The following is an 18,686-nucleotide window of genomic DNA, read 5'->3' as shown; positions in this document are numbered from 1 at the left end:
TCCCAAGAGTTGGCGGTGATGACTAGTTGCCTTCCTTCTAGTCTTACAATGATAAAGTAGAAACGGCTAGCGCAAATAGCCCTCGTATAGCTTTGCGCGAAGTTCAGGACTGTTCCGTTCATGCTTAACCCCTAGTTAGCCATATATGTGAAAAAGGTTGTGATTGTTGATAGTTATTTGTTGTTGTTTGTTTTGCATTTTTATGATTATGAAACCAAATGAGAGCAAGTTTCTATGTATTGTTGTTAGCCGCGCTATGGCGGTTCATCGAATGGCTTTGAGTGTGTGTTTTTTATCAAGTATAAAGTTTTAGTTCATTGCTCAGTCATCTTTTGATTAATTCGAGATCTAATTTCAGTTCTGCACTTAAGAAGTCAAATCCTTTCAAGTGATGTATTTGACCAAGTCCAAGGTCTCATAGGTTAATTTATTCTAATCCTACCTAAAAGAATTTCAATTTGAGGGTGGGCTGGTAATAATAAAATCTAACCGGTATACTCGCTCCCCACTCTTGGTATTACTGGCGGGCAAATATATAGATAATAAAAAGGAGAAAACAACAAGGTCTCACGAATTAATTTTCTCTAATCCTGCCTAATAATTGAAAGTGCCGCGGCTATAGAAGATTCCCTCTTGTTTATGAAGAATATTAAAAAAAAACACATTAAACTATAATTGGGAAAATCATTTATTTGATCGAAAAATAGTGAGAAATAAACAATAGTGAATAAGAGAAAAAAACCAATCAAAAGGAAGAGATACTTACAACTAATCGTATTTGTCATACTTAAAGTTTGTACAAGCAAGACCGTCAAATCCTTTAGGTTGTTTTGTGTGGCCTCGCGAAGATAGTTGGGTTGGATCGTTAACTGGGTGATCTCCATAAGACTAAGAATGTCATTGGTTAGAGAACTCCTAATTGACTCCACCCCCAATCTGAAAAAGTATCATAGATTACTTGATGAAGCTTTATATATTTTATGTATTTCAAAGTTTATTTTATTGTGAACGGCCCTTGTTTTTTAAATTATCGCGTGCAGTATTTTGCGCTGGTGTAACAATATATTTAATAAGTTACCCAACAATGTAGTATAACAACATAATTCATCTTCATTAAAGCTGAATTATTTCTATAACTAATTAAATTTAAGTATTAAGAGATACAAACTTCAAGCGAATAAATTATCTTAATACCCTATTGAATAGCTTTCGGCCATGTTGTCTACTACGTCTTGGAACAAAGTTTGTGATCGAACTATAAATTCTCCATACTGTTCGCTGTTCAGGGTCAGAACTGTTGCCCTAGCAACGGAAAGAGCCCGGATTTGGTCTCCTGAAATTTTGTGGATGCATTACAAATGCATATAAGAATAATGAAAACATGTTCTCTGCATAAATAATATACATTTTACTTGAGAAAAAACTATGTAAACCTAAAAGGTTCACAATCAAATACTAAAAAAGAATTGCATCATAATACAGTTGTTAGACTGAGAACAAACTTACCCTGGTTTAAATATTGAACTACAGTTTTATTTAAATTATCAAAATCAGATGTCAAAAAAGACGATAGAGGTTGAGTGGAGACGGTTCTCTTTGTAGTGGTACACGAGTTTAAAACATCACACACTTTGACTTGAACTATAACTTCGGAGGTCTGGCCTAAAAATGATAATAATTATGTAAATTATGGATGGCAAACATTTGCTTCAAAAATTATCGTAAAACGAGTAATTCAAGACAAAAATAAAGTCTTTTAGGCCTTTTAGACTTACGTATTTTGGTTTTCAAATGAGATATATATATTTAAATAACAGGTTCATTTAATGTAAAAGCACTGTGGTTTAGTTTGCAAATCATAGAAACAATAGTGAAGTAAAAGATACAATAATTCACCTTCTGGAAGAATAACGTTTTCCACTAATGGTGGCGCTCCGGTAATAGTAGCTATAGGAGTGTCTACGTCATTTCGGTTGAGACGATAAGAAAAGGCATACGACAATGAATAGTCTAGTGGATAATCTACCCAACCTTCTGTTGCATCCAGAGTAAAGCTTGTAGTTAACGGAAAGCCGGAAGTTGGCTCCACCTGGGAAAACCAGTTAGAATATAGAAATGCTTAAGTATTACTTCCAAACAGAAATATTGATAATATTGAATATTGTTAATTCCTGGTTAGAAACGTTTTTACATTAAAAACCTATGAGTCTATACATATGTTATCAAGAAATAGTATATTATCACCTCGAATCTACCTCCAACTGGCGGTTTATTTGACTCTATAGCAACGTCAGCAAAACCTGGTTCTCCTCCATCCAGTGGATTTGCTGTCAGCCGAAATTTATAGAGGGCGCCACTCAAAAGTCCTGTCCAACGCTCATTAACAGCTGGAATTAGAAGTGGAAATGGACGATCGACCAAAGACGAACTATAATATCTCGGGACTACTGATGACGTCACTCCGTTCAGAGATGGAAGAGAATATTCTAAAATTGTGTAACCACTATATATTGATATGAAGTAACCATCAATAAGATATAAGAATTTCAACACATTGAGCGATGTTCAGTTCTCGATACTATCTTCTAACTGTACATACTGTCATCAAATACAAAATCATAACTTGTGTCATGTCATCTGTAATTTGTAACTAATACGACAGATTATATGCAACCAAAAACAAACACATATTTTTAACATTGTTTTTGGTACCTTTCACGCACACTTATGAACACTGATATGAATAATTCTGCAATGCTGAATCGAAAAAGCGCCATCTACAGATTTCTGAATATTTGATGTGGTGTTTATGTCAGCTCACAGAATATTTTAAGTTCTAAATTTATTCAAAGCATTTTTCTTTCAAAAATTATCATTCCGTGAATTACATCTGAAATCTGTGTTTTAAAAATACAGTATGTGAAAGAGAGAGAGAAAAAACTTGGCAAGCATTTCGGTTTAAGATTTAACTGGCCCCTGGTCAAAGCTCTGGGTCACAATCAACAGGGAACGCTTAGAAAGTTACTTTCTCTTATGTTGCTTGTTAGGTTAAGCCACATGAACAACAGAAAAGAAAAAGAAAGAGGATTTAGATTATTGCTGACCTTTGTCTACCACGACCTCCCAGTAAATTGTTACATTGGCTCGACTGGTCACGAATCCTTCTACAACAAGTCTTTCGTTTGGATTTATTCGACCGGCTTTCTTACTCTTGATGTAGACAACAGGTAGCTCCCCCTGACGTATAGTCACTGTAGTTTGAGTTTCTGCATAACGATCGCCTTTGGAAACTTTTAGTGTAATGAAGTATCTAAAACATTAAAATAAAACCAGTATCAAATTTTGTTTAAGTACCATCTTTAAACTAATTTATTCGGTATCCCTTTGATTACATAAACAGATACCATCCACCATCAGTGAAAAATATACAGCATGTCCAAAAATTTCAGAACCTTCTGCGCTTCAACAAATGTTACAGAATGCGTTCCATTTTCTGTCTTTGTAATTCGAAACAAGTTTAGATTAATAGTAGGGGACCCGGCATGGCCAGGCGGTTAAGGCACTCGACTCGTAATCTGACGGTCGCGGATTCGAATCCCCGTCATACTAAATATGCTCACCCTTTCAGTTGTAGGGGCGTTATAATGTGACGGTCATTCCAACTATTCGTTGGTAAAAGAGTTGGCGGTGGGTGGTGATGACTAGCTGCCTTCCCTCTAGTCTAGTCTTACACTGTATAATAAACTACACAATAAAAGAAATGTTTACAAAGTGCTTAGGGCAGCTGACGTTCTCTGATTACCATAAAAGCTCCCAGGCGGCTAAAAAATTTAACCTCGTGTGACTTTAACCAGCCTTGTTGTGACAATCAAGTTTCGAAGAACAGACGACTACACCGTGTGGTTGAGACACAATACTAACTTAACCACTTGAAGTAACCTCTTATATGAAACAGTTGTTCGATACAAATTCAATTTGTAAAATAATAATAATAATCCAAAACACGTGACACAATATACAAAAACAAAATTATTCTTAACTGCCATTCAATCAAGGAACAGTGAAACTCTCGTTAACTTTATTTCTGCATTACCAAAATGTGTAATATGGATAATTTAAAACTTTCCAAACGAAAACTTAAATACGTATCACGAGTATTAATATTTGTCAGCAAACGTACAACATTAGCTCTGACAGTACATGGGTTCGAATCCCCATCACACCAAACATACTCACCCTTTCAGCCGTGGGGATGTTATAATGTGATGGTCAATCCCACTATTTGTTGGCAAAAGAGTTGGCGGTGGGTGGTGATGACTAGTTGCCTTCCCTCTAGTCTTACACTGCTAAATTAGGGACGACTAGCGCAAATAGCTCTCGTGTAGCTTTGCGCGAAATTAAAAAATAAAAACAGAACTAACGCGATTTTCTCATACTTTAACAGTTGCGTAATCAGTTACGGATCTTAAATTAAGAAAAGTTACAAATCTAGACTTTTTGGAAACCCTGTATATCTATAACATTAATCAAATATCACTTCTTGCTGGTTACACATGCGAAAAATAGATATAAACATGTATAATTTGGTTATAATTTCGTGTTAACTACGAAACGGCATAAATTTAGGCTTAGAAATATGTATGCTGTAGTTACGTTGAGTGAAACTGTAAGTCAGAATATAAACTAGGTTGATATTCTATTCGTATTTAGAATCCTTGTATTCTACTTAACAGCCACAGAATTTAACTTTAAAATTATACACAACTAACTATGAAATTAAAATGAAACCTTTTAGGACTTATATAATTTGTATCATAATGAAATCTCTTTCAGTTAAATACTTATTATTGTTTGTTTTGCAGAAGAAGTTAAAACTAACTTCTTTTTTTTTGCGAAAACAGTTTTCAATTCGAAAACAGGAGACACATTTAGAAATTAGTCGCCATGTTTGACGGTCACTGTTTCTTTCTCTTGCTCTAGGCTTAAGTTTTATGATTCTGATTTGGAAATGATTTTTAGTGGTTCTTAAATTGTGTACCTTCTGGACAGATTCAAAAGTACTTACAAGTCGGAACAAACTCGGCAGTTGTCGATGATAAAATTGTTACTATCTTTTACAGATATTTTAAATATACGTATTCAGTTGATAAAAAAAACACTGCCTCTCATTTTAAATTATGTTGTGTACAAACATTGAGATAATGATCAAGGTTACAGGTAATGATGTTCAGTAACCACTGACTTTCACTAGCCAAACCCTACACCACCAACTGCAATGTCAGCCCTATACATTGTATATCTTTTCCATATAGGTGTAAAATTAAATATTACTTCACATTTAGTTTCAGAATTTAACAGAAATTCGGACCTCAGTGGCTTCATAGCTCGATATGGCTATGCCACCATAAACACACATGAAATTTATCTAATCCGTTAACCTATAATTTAACCTCTGTTAAAGAGTTTTCATTTTCCAATCATCAAGTCACAGAACAGAATGTTCCTTCGTAACCAGTTTCTTCATTTGCATTACCAGTCACTCAATATATCATTAATTCATTGACTGATATTTTTTATTCCAACTGCCACTGCTAATAAAACTACTCATGAAACCAGTATTTACATAATTTCAATAACCTCTGACTTGCACAAGTTGTCTGTTATAAGGTAGCATCTATATAATACTAGTAGCTAGCTGAATGTGATGACTGAGTAGTTAAGCTTCACAAGTCATATTTGTGCTATTTGTTGCTCGGAAACTGTACAACAGACACGTCACGTGTTATGTTACTACAGGTTTACATTTGTTGATAATCTAGTAGACACATCCAAGTTTGAATGTGTGAATATTACAGATTTAGATTGTTTGTTAACCCGACAAACACATAAAAGTCTGGCTATGTGACTACTACAGGTTTAATTTTGTTGTTAACCTAACAAGTATTATTGGGTAAATACACAGGATTACTTCTGTTATTAACCTAACAGATATATAAATAAGTTCGTATATCATCTTGCGTATATGAATATTCCTCAAAGCCTTAGGAAAATTTTCATTAGAGAAATTTCTGTGGAGCCTAAGTCACAAACGACTGTTTTTCGTTCGAAATAAAACAATTATTTATTTCATAAAACGAAGTCAATACATATATTATTAAATGAAAGATTCAAATTCAATTGGTTTGCCTTAACAACCTTTGTTTCGGTCTTGAAGTCATGTATTACGATCTATAAATCATGACATAGTGTACAAACCATGTAAGACTGATACGTGCACGACTTGCTTATGTTCGAGTAGTAAAATTAAAGTAGTTAATCCAACAAGTACATAAAATACTTTCATTTTTCGAAGAGAAAACACTGAAATTAAACATCCAATAGACTATTGAGAGTACATTATTATTATATACGATAAAACAAGTAACACTTTATTTTTCTTAAACATGATATATCTATATATATTTCAAAAATCAATAATTATTAAACAACGCACAACAATTAGGTTGTTTATGTAATTATCTCCATTTCATTTCTTGTATATGTGATAGCGAAACTTACGTGTTGGGTAGAAGTGATCTTGCCGGTACAGCGAGAATCTGGTCATTGACCAACTGACTGGTTCCAAAACATGACGTATTAGTGGTCACTAGATCACTGCAAGACCACAATAACTGAAGATCACCAGCAGCGTTGCTTGGATCAAAAGATAGAGCGCCATCTAGTGTAAACGGTGTCTGGTCTCCAACTACCAGGTGTGAAGAACTGATTACAGCCTGTAAACTTGTCCTCTTAACTCCGGTAGTAACTGATGCATTACTCCACTTACTCTCATCACTGCTCACAGACACTGAAAGAACCGAACACAATGTTTTTACCTGTTTCTGTTAAATAAAATGGAACCGATTGTATCTACACACTTCTCGTCACTTCTCGGCGCTTATTGAAACCCTGAATGGTATTTTGTAACCTAAACTAAATACTTGAGATCTTCTAGCTAACGTTATAGAAGTGGGAAGACAGTTTTTTCACTGTATTTTTATCTCAGTTTCTATATTCATATAACAGCAACTTTAAATCCCTTTTATTCTCTGCCTTTGGTTTCTGGCTCATTCAAAAATTATATTTAAGCCACCATGAAACTGTATACTTGTAAGATGTAATAATTTTCCTAGCTGTTTAGGACATCATCTCTCATCTCTTACTGCTTTATATCTCATTAGTGAGGCTCAGCATGGCCAGGTGGTTAAGGTGCTTGTCTCGTAATCTGAGGGTCGCGGATTCAAATTCCCGTTACATCAAGCATGCTCACCGTTTCAGCCGTGGGGGCGTTATAATGTGTCGGTCATTCTCACTATTCGTCGGTAAAAGAGTAGCTTAAGAGTTGGCGGTGGATGATGATGACTAGCTGCCTTCCCTCTAGTCTTACACTGCTAAATTATGGACGGCTAGTGCAGATAGCCCTTGTGTAGCTGTGCGTGAAATTCAAAAACAAACAAACATTGACTTCTACGCGTCCCTTAAAGATCCTAATCATGGATACTCATCACAGTTCACCGATGACGTAACAGTCTGGAAACGTGCTCCAACACCAGCAATAGCAGCTACAAACATACAACCGCAACTAAAGAGAGTATGTGAATACTACCAAAAATATAGAATCAAGATAAACACAGCAAAAACACAACATGTGATATTTACAAAATTAACAAAACACCAGGAAGCACAACCACAGATTTACATGAATGGAACACTTCTCCCGACTGCTATATCCGCAAAATTTGTAGGACTAACTTATGATTCTAAACTTACATGGACAAACCATTTAAATAATATAAAATCTAAAGTTGGGCAAAGAACAATCTATGCAAGGAGCCTAACTGGCAAAAACAGTAGAGCAACACCTGACAATATCCTAAAAATATACAAAACATATATAAGACTTGTAATAGACAATGCAGCTTCAGCATGTATTGATGTAAGTGTAAAACAACTGAAAACCAAACTACAAACAACATAAAATACACCACTTACAACAGCTTATAAAGTACCCAGGTCTATATCATCAGAATTCATGCATAAATAATCAAACATACCAATAATAGCAGATAGACTATTACATAGTACAATAAAATATTTCTATAAAAACTGGAGGAAAAATGGACTACTAAGCGAACTCGACAGGTATGCTTATATGATGAAGGTAGTCCCAAACACTTCTCCCGGATTAACTTATGCATCATACAATAAGAATAAATAAATAAATAAAAAACATGCCATCTATGAACTAGACATCACATTAGTGAGGAACTTGTTAATAAACATTGAAAAGTAGTTTATGTAAATGTTATTTTTAGCTAATCCCCTCTAATGAAAGTGCGAGTTATTATGGAACTGTAAAGAAAAATAGGATATTCGCACCAAATGTATTGGTGAATGATACATCGACATTACCCTGATAGGGGCCTGAGTAAGTGTGGGTTACTCTGGTCCTCATGTAATATTTATCAAGACATTAAACAGTTTACATAAACAAAGAAAAGGAAGAAGGAAGAGGTCAAGTGCATCTGACCCTGCTGGGTATACATAAATGTCCAAACAACGAGAAAGAGAGAGATTGATTTCTATCAAGTCTTCTTAAACCTACGTATTTTTCTAACATTGTGAGCGTAACAGATAACATATTCTAGTAAAACATTTTGAATATTTAAGACAAGAGAATCAGATTCGTTTTTATTATAATTAGTCTCCTGAAAATATATTTTAATAAACTTTCTAAAATTGATATTTTATCTTTTTTTAGTAAATTGTTTAAATATTCTAGTAACTAATACATCCATGTAAACTGCTGAAAAAAACTAAAGAAACAAATACGTTTTCTTATATAATTTATCTCAGTGTTCCAAATGTGATAATATTTTTATTTTTTAGGTAATTTGCCTCATTTCATTTCCATCTTTATCCATTTTTTAATGTGTGATGAACTGTAAAACATGGAGAAATTAATTTTTTTTAAAATGACCAATATCACCAAAACTGATATCCCATATGAAACAATACTTTCAACAGTTTACATACGTTTATTCAATAAATGTTTGAAACATTCAATATCTAGTGTGACCTCCACGGGCTGTGACATACTTCTGACATCGATTTGGCACACTTCCGAATCAGTCTATCTATGTTATCTTGGAGTATGGCAATCCACTCGTCTACCAGGGCTTGTCGGAGTTCCTTAACATCCTGAAGAGGGTGTTGGCGTTCACTAACACGCCTCGACAACATATCCCAACAATGTTAAATCGGTTTTAAATCTGGAGATCTGGTGGGCCACTCAAAAGTCTCTATTCCTTCCTCGTCAAGGAAGTCCATCCGCAGTCTGACGACGTGGACTCGTGCGTTAACCTGCATGAGAATGAACCCATCGCCGACAGCACCGGCAAAAGGTCTCGCAATGGGTTCCAGAATTTCGTCTCTATATCGTCGTGCGATCAGAGCACCTCTGTCGAGTATGAGTAAGTCCGTGCGGCCATCCAAGCATATGCCTGCCCAGACCATTACAGAACCTCCTCCATAAGCATCGACTTGCACAACGTTACAGGCGGAAAATCGCTCTTCTCGGCGTCTCCACACTCTTGCATGTCCATCATCACCAGACACAGTGAACCTGCTCTTGTCTGTCCACAGCACGGTAGCCCATTGTCGAAGTACCCAGTCGAGGTGCTGATGAGCAAACTCCAACCTGGCTGCACGGTTTCGCACTGTCAGAATAACGCCTTCTGGCCCTAAGGCGTCCTTCATGCAGACGATTACGAACTGTTTGGGTCGACACACGGGTTCCAGTGGAATGCTGATGGTCATTTCGCAGTGAACGAGCCGTAGCTAACCTGTCCCGCAGAGCAGTAACGATGTAGCGGTCCTCTCTGACTGTTGTGCAGCGATGACGGCCTTGACCTGGTCCCCTGCCGTAAGAGTTTGTCTCCTGGTGATATCGCTTGGTGACACATCGACGCGCTGTGCCACCCTCCTTTGGGTCTGGCCATCCTCCAGCATCTGGACCGCCCTGGCCACCTCATTCTCTGTCAGATGGCGCCTGACTGATTGGATACGCAAGATAAAGGTACACACTGACAAAACTAGCCATATAAGATCCATGTTGGTGTTTGTTTCGAGAATTAATAAGGAATGCATAGTTTCACTTAACAGCCTTATATAGGGTACCTTGAGTTGTATTCTCCTTGAGTGAGGTGAGTTTCGTTTCAGTTGCTTCAAACTTCACTCGCAATCTTAAAAAATACGCTTGTAGACGAACAGATATGTTTTTCATGCATACATTTAGTTATGACAAAAATATACTGGATTATATTATTAGAGCAAAAAATATTATATTTATTATATAATTAGAATGAAGCTAATGTCGTCCATTAAATAGTTGGAGTAAATATTGTATCGCTAATTACATGGTTATAGTGAAGATTGTATTGTTGTTTATATAATTAGAATAAAGATTCTTTATTGTTTATTATATAGTTAGAGTTAAAATTGCATTGTTTATTATATATATATATATATATACAGTTGTAGTGAATATTGGATTTTTAGATTGAATTATGTGTCACCGCTGAAATGAAACAAATATAAAGGATATATATATAAATATATATCTACCAATCAATACAATAAGTTTTTACCTCTGACTGAAATAGTATAGGCACTTCCAAGTTGAAGATTTCCTTTGGGAACAGTGGCTGTATTTCCAGAAAACCCACTTAAGTCAACAACTGATGGTGTAATAGACCAAATGAACTACAAAGAAAATCATCAAACAAATAAGATAATTATTAAAATATTGAAAATAAACCGTTTATTATAAAATCTTGTTTAAAGAGGTGAACGAATATTTCCAATATATATATATGTACAAAGTTTATTATTTCTTAATATCTTTCTATAGTAGTGGTTTGGTAGTGTTCTAAATCTTTGTACTTATTCTACTAGTAACTCGAGTCAACGACTGAACGTTGAAATAATTAAAGCTTTGTTTGTTGATTTTTGTGTTAATGGTGGAGCGAACAACCCAAAAGTAATTACCTAAGGTTCGGGTTTTGTTAGTATTTTTTTTCTATTTTTATCGTAACTGGGGTGAGTAATCGAAGGCTGCGTGACTGTAAGTTTTGATTTATCGCCGTATTATTGAAGTACTTAAGACTTACGTGCTTTTATTGCTGTAAGATGTGTGAAGAATCGAAGCAACTACGGTTCTGGGTAACTTTATATAAAACAATACAAGTGATGTTGTACTCTATGTCAACATATTTTAAAGGATTTTGTTTTATATTACAAGCAAAAATGACTTTATAATGTTATTTATCTTTCTGGTTCTTATTTAACCTATATAAGAACAAATGTGTGTCAAGTCACGCTTGTTTTCTCGAAATAGAAGGAAACATGAAACACATAATGCACTGATCTAGATAAAATAGTTCGATAATTGACTGCCCATTGGATTTTAGTGAAAAGGATACAAGGGACTGTGAGGTGAGGTGCCATGAAACCTTATAAACATAGTTAGTATTGATATAATAAGCCTAAAGTAAAGATGTAGTGTAGAATTCTCTAGTCTAAAGCCAAGTGTAGAAAATGTATCGTGAAATAAAAATATCTATTCAATTTAAAACTAAAATCGTTTCTGAATTAAGATATTTTCTGTTATGTCACCACCGTTTTTAATAAAAACAGACCTCTTTAATCAACGAAGAATGAACACCTTTAAAGTATTATATCATGTGTAGAATAAATATAACTTACTTGAATGAACTTCTTGAAATTATAGCACATTATATTATAGAATATTTGCAATATTTTAAATTCGACTTACTTGAATACTTGGTACATTGTCTCGAACGTCGTATATCCTTTACTAGTGTTATAATAATTGTCAAAATAATAGTCTTATTCTTCTTAATATCATATACAATAGTAGTATTTAATAAGTAGGTTGAATGATATGGGTGTTGGGCTAAGGATTATTCTAGAATAGGTGTCTGTAACTCGCTAGTAATAAATTCAAAAATAAACGATCAGCACATACCCCATTTGTTTTCAAAATGATATATATATATTCGAACTAGTTAAACGTATGTATAACAAATTCTTTACACTATAGAGATCGTAGATATATCATAAACACTGTATATATATGGTTCTCTTCTTTTTGTCTAAAGTCCACTTAGGTCTATTCAACTGTTCTACAGTTTCAGTTCATAAGCCAAATTACCTTTCTCTATTTCTATCGCACTAGTATTCCGTGTATAATTTACTTGCAATTACTACGTGGATTACCGCAGTCGTATACTGCTATTCCAGTGATTATCTCGTTCTCGTACTACAAATATCGTATGTTACTTTTGTCAAAGTGCACTCAGGCTGGTTCAATTACTTTAGAACTCGCTTTGACGAAATAAGCTATACATCTTATTTCTTTTAAAACTGTTAGATTTACTCTAGCTTATTAACCGTTAGAACTTTCACTCTTAAGACTGTTATCTTGACGTAAAAATTTTCTTTGGTCAAACTTCTACTTCCCATGACTGTCTCGTCCGCTCTATCTACTTACTGTTCTCGCTCGTTTCGCACTATATATATATTTACCACTTAATCACCTGTTCACCTTCTAGAAATCTCTATATCCTCAATATCAATAAATTTCACACGATATTCGATAGCTTCAACATCAATGAATTATAAATACAACATAGATTCTTACCGAGTTATGTAACTAAATTTGTCATAACGTTTACTTTAAAATAATTGCTTTTAATTCTCTAGTTATGAAAAACACACTAAACAATCATAAAATTCTTATGCATAAAATAAATAAATTAATAATACTTACACTAAACAGTCTCTCATATAATAACAATAATCTTAACAAATGAAAAATATACAATGAAATAAAATAGTTGTATTTTCTTTCGTTAAAAGTTATATATACATATTTGTAACAACCAAAAAAATAAACATTTGAACAAGCATCAAAAACAATTTAGATTTGTTGACTTTTTCCAGATAGTAAATAATTTCCAGATGAATATTAGAAACGTTACATTCTCAATAACCATTGTTTAACTGTAAAACTGAAATTCCTAACACTGAATAAAAAAACGTTTGTTAAAACTCACTTGAAGAGTTGATGTCGTCATGTCCATTTCTTCACAGATGCCAACAATAACTGTGAACGTGACGTCACGCTGAGCGTCAACAACTGTTGGACCCTGTATGGTTAGGGCTAGTGGTTTGTTTGTACGTCTAAACCGATGGATGGATGGAAGATAAGATTCACCACCGAAACGATTTGTGGCTGTGATTATCACCACGTAATCAATGTCTTCTTTTAACTAGGATAATTTAGAACAAAAAACTATAAATTCTGAACTTTCAAAAGGATCCTCAGATTTTTCATAATTATTATTATTTTCTTATTAGTATAAGAAAATAATATGATATAGAAATTCACTAAACTAGCTGACTAGCAAACCTTCTTTCAGAAATGACCATAATCTTTCACTAGACCTAACGTCTACAATTCATTTGTCAGAGAATACTATAAATGTTCACTAAACCTGCTGTCTAACAAATCGTTTGTTATATTCAGTTATATAAAGTATCCACTATTTTTTATAGGAGGGCCCTTGATACAAAGTGTTTGTTTTGGTAACATACGTTGGTGCTCATTTTAAAAATAAATAAAACCTGAAACTCAATAAACTGAAGAGGGTACAGTGCACCTAGTAATGTAATAACCTTTATAAGAAAAGAAGACCAGACTTCTAAAAACAAGCCACAACGCGGAACTAAAGTAAGTATGGTTCACCTTGGAGTGTAGAAAATTTTTTAGAACGATAACATCCTGAAGAAGTCACATCGGAAAACATCAAGATAATAAAAAATATTCCTGAAAAAATAGTTTGTAATATACGTTCTAATTATTTTTAGTTTTATGAATAAAAATGGTTTATGTTAAATTTACTATTTTATTATTTCATATACATTGTTATTAACGCTTTGTGTACACAAGTGTATGAAGCGGGATGCTTAATATTTATCTCACAAACAGGAAGCGTCGATTTCCAGGCACCAATCTTCTCTAAATCCAGTACCTGTTATAGTTTTTAAGTCACTGCCCAAAATGATAATAAAAACAAATTCTTTAATTTTATGGCATTTACTAAATGTCAGAGGTTACAAGAGTGTGTTACGTAGCTTTATTATTTCTTTAAGAAACATAATGCAATCAAAATAATTTAGTACTATATTAAGTAAACAAATAGTGTATAGTACTTTTGTAACGTTGTTCTTACGTTGGGCTGGTTCTTTAAATTATTAGGTGAAAAAGGCATTAGCTGTGCACGTAACGAAATATTAAATTATATCTTTATTGACGTTTCTTCACGTTTGTACACTTTGAAGCTCGTAGGCCTACGTTCAGAAGTGACGTTCAAATGCACCCCGTACCCAGTACCCCGCAAATTCTATAAACGTAAAACTAAACTTACTTATACAGTTTCAGAGCTGATCGATCACGTAACCGAGTAAATACGATAACTAACACAGATTAAAACACTCTACTAAAACTGGCAATATACCACGAGAAGATAAAACGAGTTAATTCACTCTAGGTTATAAGAAAACACTTTTTACAACTGGCTCAATGCTTCACTGATTCTCATATTAATAATCTGTTCTATCCCTTTGTATTTCTCGAATTTAGTAGATTTTTGACGTTAAAGTTAGAATGTTCTAGGCCCACAAACTTAGTTTAAATTAATGCCATGAGTCCTCTAGCTAACATCTAAATTAAAATATTGAGAATATAGCCCACAACAATACCTTAATCATAAAAAGTAACTTACCTGGTCAGTTGAGAATGTCACGCGTTTTGGATCCCCAGTTGAATCTTGTTGGGACATCTTCCTTTGGACGTCGTGAAGACCAAAATAAATACTTGCATCTGATCAATGAAAGATAAATATATTAATATCAATTTAATTAACAGCAACAGATTTTTCAACTCCGTAAAGCTAATGTAGTGGTGCAAAATATTTAACTGGTAGTTAGGCAAAGGGGATAGTTAGGCCTAACTACTATCATTCAAATCCCACGTGACTACACATTCTTTTTCTTCACATTTTCCTCAAGTCTTCGTGAATTGAGAAACAGAACTTTGTTATAAGGGTACTGTAGAGATATCCTTCATCATACACAAATTATTGCGCAGGAGAACTTTTATTCAATACCCAGAATTTATAAGCTAAATTGGCTTATGATAGTCAGTACTATATCTTATATATGCAGTCAAGAAAAGAACCACAGTGATATAAAACCCTTGCACTAGCGAATTGATGAGGCTTTTTTTAAGACCTGAAAAGTAACTACAAGCTACATTTGCCTTGAGAAGTTTTTGTCTTAATTGTGAAAAAGATAAGGTGTTTTAGGCTTAAAATCCAAAAATATGAACAAAATCTCAAATCCGAATTATAGAAAGTTTTTCATCTAGAGAAAGAACAAAAATCACATTTATTTCTTATATTTCATTAGAAACAGACTTATGGCGGAAAAAATATTCGGTATCGTCTTATATTCCTTAAAAACTTTACTTGTTTGTTTGTAGTTAAGCGCGAAGTTACACAGTTATCTGTACTTTACCCACAACGAGTGTTGGAACCCAGTTTCTAACGTTCTCCCTCACTCTAGATGTTTGGGTATATAAATTTGTATACCCGGGAGGATCAGGTACACTAGACCTCTTCCTTCTTCCTTTCATTGTTAGGGTGGACTTATTAATATATTTAAAGTAAATACATGAGGGCCAGAGTGATGAGCATTACTCAGGCCCTTTTCAGGGCAATGTCCATGCATATTGTTCTTTCAGATTATCCAAGTCTAGAACATAGGTGGCCTGTTTTATTTTAGCTCTAGTATTTTTATTTATATTTATTTTTATATTGGTTTTTAATTATTATTTTTTAATTTTTTTAATACTTAATCTTAGATTAATGATCTAATGTATAAGTTTATCGGGGAGAGGTTTTTAGGACTCTCTTCATCATATATGCAATACCTGTCTAGTTCGCATAACAGCTCATTTTTTCTCCAATTTTTATGGAAATATTTTATTTTACAGTGGAGCGCCATTAAGCCGCGGACCAGTAAACCGTGAAATCGCTTAAGCCGCTGTAGCAAGTCTTGTGAGCGATGTGAGCGAGGATTATCGCGGCTCACCGCTAATTTAAGAACGTGTAAAAACGCGGCTTACGAATTTAATCCTGGCTTTATAACTTCAAGGGGATATTTAAAAAGGATCTGCTTTAATTTGGGAAATAAATAAAATATATTACAATAGAAATCGATCGTTAATCTACCTTATCTGCTCTCTATGTCAACTTTATGGAGACCGCCATTGTTACCGAATCACACCTCTCCATACATTAAAGTTAATCCGCAGTAAATCCGTGAAAAAAGTGATCAATAATTTCAGCTTTTAAGTCCAATTACAGAAAAGAGTTAATCAAGTCCATGGTAGAAGAAGACAAGAGCGTCCCCGAGTTTCTCAAGAAGGTATGGGTTAAGCAAGCGCTCTATTTATCAGAGACAGCGTGGCAAGCGGTAAAGGCAGAATCGATCCAGAAGTATTGGAACAAGGCCCTGGGGGACCATTCACTGAAGGCAACAGAGAAGAAGACTCAGATGATGATGAAGAAGAATTCCTTGGTTTCACCCCAGCAGAAGTGAAAGAAGCAGAGCAGAAGTTAATGAAAGCTGTCCACTCAACTGTTCCCGTCCAAGAAATTCTGTCAGCGTGGTTCTCCATTGATGATGATGTATCAGTAGCTTCCTCAATTTTAGCAGAAGAGACCATGAACGAAGATGAAGAAGAAGAAGAAGATCCTTCCCCAGTACCTCCAACAAGAACTGCAGATGAAGCCGTCAAAGGACTTGAGGTAGCCCTAGAGTACTACGAGCGTGAGGGAGACAAGCTGAAAACACTACAACTAAAGTCCATGATTAGAAACGCCAAGAAGAGGGCAACAATGAGCAAGAAGCAAGCAACAATAACGTCATACTTTACCAAGAAATAAACTGTATTTGAACTATATTATCTGTATTTGTAATTTTGAAAATTAATAAATTGAATAAATTTTTTGTGATAATAATGTAAAAAGTGGATAAAAATGTAATGTGGTTTCGTATATATTCGTAAGAATTTCAAATGTAATAACTCGTCACTTGTTAAAACGGCAGTTGTCAATTGTATCTGAATAATCTATACATTAATATTATAATGATCACGCAATGGCCCGGATGAGGCTCCTCAGCGGAGCTGTTGGCGACTTCGGCTTTTCAGTCACAAAGGTTTAAGCCGCGGTTAAGCAGGTTGACCCCCCAGATATCGCGGCTTAACGGCGCTCCACTGTACTATGTAGAAGTCTATCTGGTATTGTTTGTGTATTAGAGTATTTGTGCATGAACTTTGAGGAAGTGGTTTTGGGTACTCTATATGCTGAAGTAATTAATGTATTTTGTAATGATTGTAGTTTGGTTTGCAGTTGTTTTTTTACTTACGTTAATCCATGCAGGAGCTGCATCGTCTACTACTGGTCTTATATATGTTTTGTATATTTTAAGGATGTTTTCAGGTGTTTTTCCATAATTTTTACCAGTTACACTCTCAGCATAGTTTATTCTTCGCCAAATTTTAGTTTTAATGTTATTTACATGTTTTGTCCAGGTACATTTAGAATCATATGTTAATCCTAAAAATTTTGCAGAGTTAGCAGTCTGGAGAAGTTCATGTAAATCTGGGGTTGTACTTTTTGATGTTTCGTTGATTTTGAAAATATCACTACTTGCGTCTTTGCTGTGTTTATTTTGATTCTATATTTTTGTCAGTATTCACTTATTATGTTTAGTTGTGGTTGTATGTTAGTGGCAGCAATTTCTGGTGTAGGGGTACTTTTCCAAATTGCTACATCATCAGCGAACTGTGATAGTATCCATGATTTGGGTCTTTAAGTGGCATATTATTCACATACATGATGAAGAGAATAGGACTAATCACTAACTCCTTGAGGGACGCCAGCTTCTGGAGTGAAGAACTCCGAGAAACGTCCCTCCTCATTTACTCTGCAGTTTCTATTTTCCTAAAAGTTAGGAAATGCTTTCTCGATATCGAGGAAGCAAACAACAGTGTATTCTTTTTTATTAAAGCTGTTTATTATCGTTTCAGTTAACTTAATTAAATGATCTGTTGTTTGTCTAAATTTTCTAAATCCGTTTTCTTCCTCAGGTAATTTTGAAGTAATCTCCAAAAATGTGGAGAGTCTATTACTTATTATTCGTTCAAGAATTTTGCCTACACAGCTGGTCAGGCTGATTGGTCGATAAGTATTTGGCTTATTAGCTGGTTTTCCTTCTTTGTAGAACATTAATATATTAACTTGCTTCCAAGAAACTGGGATGTATCCAGTGTAGAAAGACAAATTAAAGATAGCTAATAGATGGTCAAATAATTTTGGAGTGCCTTTTTTGAGGAGAATTGTTTGTCTGCCATCATTTCCTGGTGATTTGTTTTTGAATTCTTGATTGCTTGTTCAGTTAGTGTGATTTTTTGGTGAGCAATAGAGTATTAT

The 18,686-nt window shown here is 34.4% G+C and overlaps 1 protein-coding gene across 1 annotated transcript in view; it reads right to left on the bottom strand.

The window, feature by feature from the left end:
* The window catches only part of LOC143237318 (uncharacterized), a 54,960-nt gene that overhangs the window by 10,981 nt on the left and 25,293 nt on the right, over positions 1–18,686 (bottom strand). The window contains exons 18-27 of the mRNA XM_076476431.1: positions 14,910–15,007; positions 13,179–13,394; positions 10,689–10,803; positions 6,559–6,847; positions 3,105–3,310; positions 2,245–2,486; positions 1,897–2,089; positions 1,507–1,662; positions 1,195–1,333; positions 767–936 (exon numbers count right to left, since the gene is read on the bottom strand). Coding sequence (XP_076332546.1) covers positions 767–936; positions 1,195–1,333; positions 1,507–1,662; positions 1,897–2,089; positions 2,245–2,486; positions 3,105–3,310; positions 6,559–6,847; positions 10,689–10,803; positions 13,179–13,394; positions 14,910–15,007 — 1,824 coding nt within the window. The remainder of the gene's footprint in view (positions 1–766; positions 937–1,194; positions 1,334–1,506; positions 1,663–1,896; positions 2,090–2,244; positions 2,487–3,104; positions 3,311–6,558; positions 6,848–10,688; positions 10,804–13,178; positions 13,395–14,909; positions 15,008–18,686) is intronic.

The sequence above is a fragment of the Tachypleus tridentatus genome, chromosome 13, assembly GCF_004210375.1.
Source record: "Tachypleus tridentatus isolate NWPU-2018 chromosome 13, ASM421037v1, whole genome shotgun sequence".
In the NCBI taxonomy this organism is placed as follows: domain Eukaryota; kingdom Metazoa; phylum Arthropoda; class Merostomata; order Xiphosura; family Limulidae; genus Tachypleus; species Tachypleus tridentatus.
Note: the sequence above shows the minus strand (reverse complement) of the source record. Positions and strands in the feature narration are given on the sequence as shown.